The sequence below is a fragment of the Simochromis diagramma genome, unplaced genomic scaffold (genome assembly GCF_900408965.1).
Source record: "Simochromis diagramma unplaced genomic scaffold, fSimDia1.1 OVJJ01000026.1, whole genome shotgun sequence".
Taxonomy (NCBI): domain Eukaryota; kingdom Metazoa; phylum Chordata; class Actinopteri; order Cichliformes; family Cichlidae; genus Simochromis; species Simochromis diagramma.
In genome coordinates this window covers 7,389,674-7,397,809 of record NW_024386985.1, presented here as the reverse complement: position 1 = coordinate 7,397,809, position 8,136 = coordinate 7,389,674, and the positions used below count along the sequence as shown (strand labels likewise).

The 8,136-nt window shown below is 45.7% G+C and overlaps 1 protein-coding gene across 1 annotated transcript; it reads left to right on the top strand.

The window, feature by feature from the left end:
* Nucleotides 1-1,153: 1,153 nt before the first annotated feature.
* Nucleotides 1,154-7,436, top strand: plcxd1 (phosphatidylinositol-specific phospholipase C, X domain containing 1). The gene is made up of 7 exons (XM_040040530.1): nt 1,154-1,355; nt 1,550-1,666; nt 3,506-3,648; nt 3,876-4,004; nt 4,995-5,150; nt 5,637-5,820; nt 5,914-7,436. Exons 2-7 carry the CDS (start codon nt 1,558-1,560, stop codon nt 6,156-6,158), a joined length of 966 nt encoding a protein of 321 aa, XP_039896464.1. The 5' UTR covers nt 1,154-1,355; nt 1,550-1,557; the 3' UTR covers nt 6,159-7,436.
* Nucleotides 7,437-8,136: the final 700 nt, after the last annotated feature.

Genomic DNA, 8,136 nt, shown 5'->3' with positions numbered 1-8,136 from the left:
GTAAGTTGATCTATAGTGTTACATCATATTCTATAAAGATGTTATGTGTTTGTATACTTTCTGCCCAGTTTGACCCATTTAGCAGAAGTCAGCCTGTTTAAGGCTCTGATATCTATTCTGTATGACGTAAAGCAGTTATGACATGGTCTGATTTTCTCAACCAACAAAGGAATATTTAATATACTCTTCATTCTATCAGAAACAGTTTTCACAGCTCGTGCATTTTCTTTTTAGACATATATGTAAGCACTGAGCCAAAGGTAATGTAATGCCAACATATTAAAAGAACAATATTTGTCTCTTATGTATAATACATCTGTATATACACTGTCAAAGGTAGTTGTCTTTGAGTGAAGATTTAAGGTGATAGGAAATATAAATAACTGCAACTTGAATCTTTGACCCAGAGTTCAAGCTCACTGCTGTAATATCCTGTTAAAAAAATATACGTATATATCTCATAATAATCTGACAATAACTATAATGTTGGCCATATTATATTTACATTACCAAAGTGAGATGATTTTAGTCTCATGAACAACATTAGCTAATTGTTATTTACTAACTAATCTTAAATGACTGTTCAGTACAGAAATGAAGCCCAACTATCATGTTTTACAGTCCTGTGGTCTCAGCCTCAGATACTCAACTAATCAAAGTGATGTCATGACAAAAATGATTGACCAAAAAAACATTTTTTTCTCCTTCATTTCTGTCACACAATGCTGTATGAAACGTTTCTCGCGGTTAGTATCATGGTTGCTAGGCAAACTGAGCAGCGTGATGAAGGCTGAACCGTCCCATTTCACAAGCCTCTCACTTCCTCACTTCTTGCGTACTGCGCGTACTTCAAGCGTGCGGTCTCTTAATTGGGACACAGCCTCAGTGTGCTCACTGGAATGTCCGGCACCTGTACAGTCCCACAATAAACACAGGAAGACCAGACGAGTCGCCCCCTGCTGGAAATGGGAGAGAATGTCCATCTTTTATGTACAGGCGTTTCATCAGCTGATCAAACGTCGTGACGTCTCTCCAGATGTTTTACCTTCACGTGCATTTTGGAGGTGAGCCGCGTGTGCGCGCGGGGCTGCAGCAGCCTCGAGGTCCTGCGGTCTCTTTAAGAGCGGAGCCGCGCTCTCGCAGCGGCGACCGGAAGCGCGCGGCGGGTCACGGCTCACCGGTAACAGACAGAGATCTGCTGCGGAGGATCCCAGCTTCCTCCGCGTGTCCGTCACACATGCTTAATGTGCCGCTCCGGTCATGACTCGTGCACGCGCTCTCAGACCGGCGGCTCGTGGCCTTTGTCAGCGGGCTCTGCTCGCGTAAGCGGATCTGAGACACAGAGGGACGATCAGGTGAGGAGGGCTGACTGCAGCACACACACATAAACACACAGGCACGCGCAAGTTTACTGCTGTGAAACAGCGCACTGCACGCACCTGCTCACTTTCACTTTATTAAACATTAATAACACAATGTAATCAGTGAACCTGTGTGTGTGTGTGTGTGTGTGTGTGTGTGTGTGTGTGTGTGTGTGTGTGTGTGTCAGCAGCGGTGATGTCCGGGCTGAGTGAGCCCAGCCTGATGGAGCTGCCCATGGAGAGTTGGATGTCTCGCCTGCCATGCGCGCTGTGGGACATCCCGCTGTTCCACCTGGCCATCCCAGGTAGGCCTGGTGTTGGGGGCAGATGGTGCTGATGGTGTGACGGGACCTGAATCAGTTTGTTCTGTCTTATTGTCTCTGGTTTATTGATGATTCTCTGACTGTGAGGACATGATGAACGCATTGTGTCCACATTTCACACACACACAGTTCACCTGCTGCTCTCACAGTCAGAGATTCACCTGTTCATTCATTTATCAGGCTCTTCATGTTTTCTGCCTGATTGAACTGTTTCCTATTGAACTACAATTTTATTATGTGTCTCTTATCTTATCTCAGGAAAGTGGTAATTAAAATAACCAATGACAGAAATCTGAGATCAAACAGCAGACTCAGTAAGAAAGGAAAGATTGGAGCGATAAAGGAAATGTGCTGCAAGGAGACCAAGAAAAGCCAAATGCAGATTTGTGTGTTTGCATTTCTCTTTGTTATGCAGCATGTCTTATTGTCGTCTTAGTGAGTGGCTTTATTTCTTGACCCACAAGTACAAACCCAGAAAAGCTCCAACAAAGTCAGACGCTGAGTAAAACATAAAGAAAGGCGCATTTTCTTCACTGTAGAACAGAAAAAACTGTTTTGAATCAGTGAGTGATTGTGGATACAGTTTACGAAAAAAAAAGAAAAGAAAAGGGAAACACAAAAACAGGTTACATTGAATACAAAACAGAACGTTTTATGTTAGCACATAGGTAAAGAAAAAAGAAAACAAACAAACAAACATAAACAGAAAAAGACAACCCAGGAGGGGCGATTGATACTAACAAACCCTTTTCTTACAAACCACGCAGAAGTTAGCTGCAACACCACTGAGCTTCACATTCCCATTAACACAGACACACATCGGACCTCTATGGAATAAGCAAATCAGTTAGTCAGCAGGAACATCCTTAAATTGAAGGTTAGAGAGGTTTGTCAGAAAAAGACCCCAGATTTGATCAAATGTACCCTTTTGGTTCTGGATGGAGCAGTGGATCTTTTCAAGACTAAGACACGACATGAGATCAGTTTCCTCTTTGTCTTGGTCCATTTTAAAGAGGAGGCAGTGCCGTTTCTCCATCATAGTCACACGTGGCTTCGTGTCGGAGTGACGGAGCTGTAGCTGCATGTGTGGACGGCACGCCGAGCTGCTTGAAGACACTGGTTTCTGGAAGTGTTCCTGAGCCGTGCACAGATTTATCACAGAGCAGTGTTTCTGCTGAAGGTTACAGTCATCAGCCTGCGCACAGAGATTCCCCCAGATCCTCCGAGTGTGCTGATGATGTCATGTTGTGTAGATGATGAGATGTTCACAGCGAGGACTGCGATTCTGAAACAGGTTGTGAACTTCTGAGAAGCTCCGCCTCTCTGAGATGATCTTTTTCTACCTGATCACGTGACCGACCTGCTGCCAGCTCACTTTTGATCTTCTCTTTAGCACCGCTGACTTTTACACGCTTTTGTTGCTCCGTCCCAACTTTTAGGGCACGTCGCTTCCGCCAAATTCCACATGAGCTCGGATTTGTCACGAGCAGTAAAATGAAAATTAATTTTCTCAGTTACATTTTCCTGGTTTTATTGAACATTTGAAATATCTGTCAGAGAAACAGGAACAGCGGCTTTAACAAGGATCATACATGTGCTGACTCGGTCGTTTAAGCTGCTAAAAATGGTTGATTAATAAATGAAGACATTGATGAAGCACCTTTTTACACACACACATGCCAAAAACAGTATTTATTGTGTGACTTTAAAGGTTTTGGGCTCAGTTTGGGGGTTGGAGAAGCTCCAGATCCACAGCTTCATATGTGCAGGAAGTCTGTCAGGGCCAAGTGGAACATTCAGGATTATCTTTGTCCCTTTCAGGCAGCCATAATGCAATAACCTACTGCCTGGATACGGACGACAGGTCTCCCATCGACCTCATGCAGCCTGACATGCTGCAGAAGCTCGACAAATTCATGAAGCCCCTCATTCGCCCATTTGTGTACAAGTGGGCAAAAACCCAGGTAATACTTTTACAGCACTGTTCTGAAACAGCTGCCGCCTCGGGCGGATTACACTGTACAGTATCAGGGAGAAACCCAGCCATCCCATGATCCTCTACCAGCGGCTCACGGTGACAGTGGGGAGGAAGAGCACAATGTGATAACAGACTGTAACTGTACCTGTGTTAGTCCTTCTTGTGTATAAAGCCGGACCTGCTGTGATGAGTTGTGTGTCCTCCATGTTTCAGGAGTGTTGTATAAAGCATCAGCTGGACTGTGGGGTGAGGTACTGCGACCTGAGGATCGCACACAGGCCCAACGACAGCTCCACACACCTGTACTTCTACCATGGCGTCTACACCACGCTCACTGTGGAGGTGACTCACAGCCCGGTCACACATATGCAAACAGATGCTAAATCCATGACAGCTTTAGATTTGGAATTCTGTGGGCTTCATGGTTATCCAGTCTGGCTTTTAGCTTTCTTCTTCACGGCTTACAGAGAAAGTTATGTTTCAATAGAGAGCAACAGAATATCAACCAAAAATCCAGAAACTCAGTTTGAAATAAGTATTTGATCCCCTACAGACGGCCACAGAATGGCTGTGTGGCCCACGTAGCACAATCACCCAGTCAGATACTCCTGATCTCAGCTCGGAGTGCGAATAAAGCACCGCTGTCCACAGACTGCAAGACCAAAGAGCTGTCACCGGACGTCAGGGGCAGGACTGCAGACCTGCACCAGGGTGACGGAGCGACAGGAGAGAAAGTGAAGCTGTCAGTGCGATTATTCAGAAATCTAAAATTACCGTCAGTCCCCCTCAGTCTGGAGTGAGGATGATCCTGAGAAAGGTGGTGGGAGGAGCTTGTTAACGACAGTCACAGATGACACCGCAAGTAGCATGAAGTTTGCAGTGAACATGTGAATCACAAGCTTGAGAGAAAGTGCTGAGTCGCGTTTTCCTTTAATACGTGTTCACTCAATGACATGAAAACCAGTTTATACCTTTCAGGTTTGTTCTGCGTCTTTGGTTGATATTCTGTGATATTCTGTGATAACTTCCGTAAGAGACAGACCGTCTTTGGAAGTGAGCACACACACACACACACACAGAGTAAGAGTATCCCTATGTTAATCTGAGTGTTCAGGGATTACTGCACACACACTGAGCTCATTTTTAGAAACTTTGACTATGTTTGACATGAGCAATCCCACACGTGTGTGTTTTAAAGCAGGAACAGAAAACAGCAGGACTACATCATTAGGAACAAAATGGCAGCAATAACACGTCAAATCAGCTGTGCACGTGGGCGGGATGAAGTTCATTTTGGTGTGTGAGGGTTGAGCTCGACTGTGTCTCTGACAGACAGTGCTGACGGAGATCCGAGAGTGGCTGGACGCTCATCCCAAAGAGGTGGTCGTCCTCTCCTTCAGCCACTTCCTCGGCCTGAGCCAGGAGCTCCACGCGGTGCTGCTCACCACCATACGCACCGTGTTTGCCTCCAAACTCTGTCCCAAAAAGGTACGGATGCACTTCCTATTTCCTGAAACATCTCATAGGTTTCTAACTGTAAGGGTGAAGCCGGCACAGAATCCCAAAGTACCCTGTTTTACAGATTTACAGCAGAGGTGCTGCCCTCCATGCTGACAGGGCGCTCCTGTTAAATAGCTCACACTGGATGAACCCATTTCACGGCAGTCGCACACGCATCAGTCAGCCAGTGTTGGCATCAAACACCTGGATGTGACCGCAGAGAGGGTTCATCCATCTATTTATGCCTCCTCCAGTTTAGCTCCGCCCACAAAATGTGCAAACATTAAAACCGACCGTACACAAACTTCATATATCAAAAAAGTGTACTTCCATTAAGTGGACTTCTTTGACCTTTAACTCATATTAAAGAGCATGGTGGGGTTTATTTAAACCTTTAACGAGGATTATGGGAGCCGTGGTGATTGCATTACCTGGATTATTAAGGCGTTCACGGCTCTGATGTGTTGCTTTCAGGCTGAGGTCACTCTTCGTAAGCTCTGGGCTTCGGGCTACCAGGTGATCGCGTCCTACGAGCACAGCACGGAGCGCCGGCACACTGAGCTGTGGCCGGACATCCCGTACTGGTGGGCCAACAAATGCAAAGCCGAGGCTCTGATTGACGAGTTTGAACGCATGAAGCAACAAAACAGGAGACCAGGTGACCTGCTGATGAGTCATGATGTCAGACAGGTGAGGATTAAACACATTCACCATCTGGATCTCACCGTGTGTTTGTGTGTGTGTGTTTCAGGAGGTTTCTTTGTGACGGGGATTAATCTGACGGAGGACCTGAAGTACATCTGCACCCACCCAACTGAGTCCCTGAAGGACCTGGTGATGTCCACGTACCCGACGCTGCTCGGCTGGGTCAAAGAGCAGACGCCCGGCGGGGAGGACGGCTCGCTGAACATCATCGCCGGCGACTTCGTCTCGGAGAGCCGCTTCGTGCCCACCGTCGTGGCGCTGAACCAGAAGCTTCTGAAGCGGTCCTCGTGACTGTAACAAGCGTGACCTGAGGAGAACGTGAACCACAGCATGAGAAGCACACAGGCCTTTTTGTTAGCGGTGACACAATAATACTTGAATATTTGTTCAGACATGAACGTTTCAGCCTTTAAGCTGCTTGAAAACAGACGTTCTGGTATTTGGACCTGCACTGTTTGTTTACACTCACCTCATTATTTATGCAATGTTGGAGGCAGCGCCGTGGCCGGACTCACGTTACGCTGACCGGAGCAATAATTCTACAAATAATCCAGAGCTGGGTCGTGCTGCGTGAGATCGATCCGAACCCCTCACAGTCAGCTGCAACATGACCCTACCGTACAAGCGAGCCTTCACCTGCTCTCCCCTGTCCCACCTGCTGATATGAGCCTGAAATTTACCCAGGATGCACTTAAACTGTGACAGATCGTCACACTGTTGCTCACAGCTGCTCAGAGATCAGGAACAGAGTTCAGAGGTCTGCAGAGTTAAACTGAGTGGCGTTAAACACCTGGTGTCTTCTGGATAAGAGCTGAAACATCTTCACAAAGTCGAACTGCTGCAGTCTGAAACACAGTTTAAATGTCCCAAAAGGTTGATTCTGTCCATCTGGAAGAAACAGCCCAGTGTTCATTCAGTGGGCTGGTTTCAGTCATTGTGCAGAGGTACTGTTTATAAGGTTGGAGACCTGCAGTCAGCTGAGACTGAAGAAGTCTCTAAACTCTCACTGAAGAAGGATGAGGACAAAACGTTTCTCCCACTGAAAGCATCCAGATGAACAGAATCAACTTTATTGGTATTTCTTTACCTGGATGACTGAGCATGTATCGAGATGCAGCTTAAATGTGTTTTCAGCCCTGACGGGTTCATGTGCACTTATGAAAGTAATCATGAGTGTAAAATATTCCCCAGTATGAAGGTAAAGATATGTGTGGCATCAGTAAATAATCTGAAAGAATCAGCTTATTGTGAGGGGTCAGATGGGAGCTGCTGCTTGATTTTATTTTGAAATGACCCACGAATAAGCACAACGAATTCAGCGAGCACACGTGACTGTACTCTTTTATAATATCGTGTGTGCAATATTATTTCGTATTTAACCACAGAGAATGTAGAAGAGATTTGAAACTTATGCAAACTGCATGGAAAACATATTTGCATGAACACAGCCCCGACTGTTCTACTAAAGCCTGATTTAGCCAGTAGATTGAGGCTTTCCTCCCAATGATGCTGTGCCGCTGTGCCTGTGGACATGAGCTTTTCCAATAAACACAAGCATTTGTAAGAAAATCCTCTTTTTGTTCCCTGACTCATCAGCACAGTGTGAGAGGTTTTTCCCATTACAGCTGAACTCAGCCGGAGTGATCTGCCCTCTGCAGGGTTTCGCCAGCAGGGCGCAGTGTTTGACCTGACTGCTCTGTCTTTTCCTGACCACTTTCTGTGTCATGAGGTGAAGGAAAGGAGCACGGAGCTCAGAAAATCTGATATGTTTGTTACATCATTCATTTTTTCTTCCCCCTGCTGATCCCGTCCATCTCCTCTGGATCTCCTTTATTCAGGTTTCCTGTGACTGAAGTTCATCATGATCCTAAAGGCTGAAACACAGAGCTAATGCAAACTGAGTTACAGACGCACGACATATAAGGAATGACACAAGTGACAGCTGTCATTGTAATCAGCTTGTGAATGGACGTGTGGCTTTAAAAGTACAATGATAGACAGAACCTTCAAAACCTTTAAAACTCTGAACTTTTCTTTTTGATAGAGCTTATACAGCAGGACAGTTAATCAAAAACACAGCAACAAGTCCACCTCTGATTGGCTGAAAGACTCTGAAAGACTAAATGAATGTTTTGGAGTCAAAGTCTGGACTTAAATCAGACTGAACTGCTTCAATGTGACCTTAAACAGGCGTTCATGCTGGAAAATTCTCTAATGTGTCTGAATTAAAGCATTTCTGCAAAGAAGAGTGGGCTAAAGTTCCTCCACA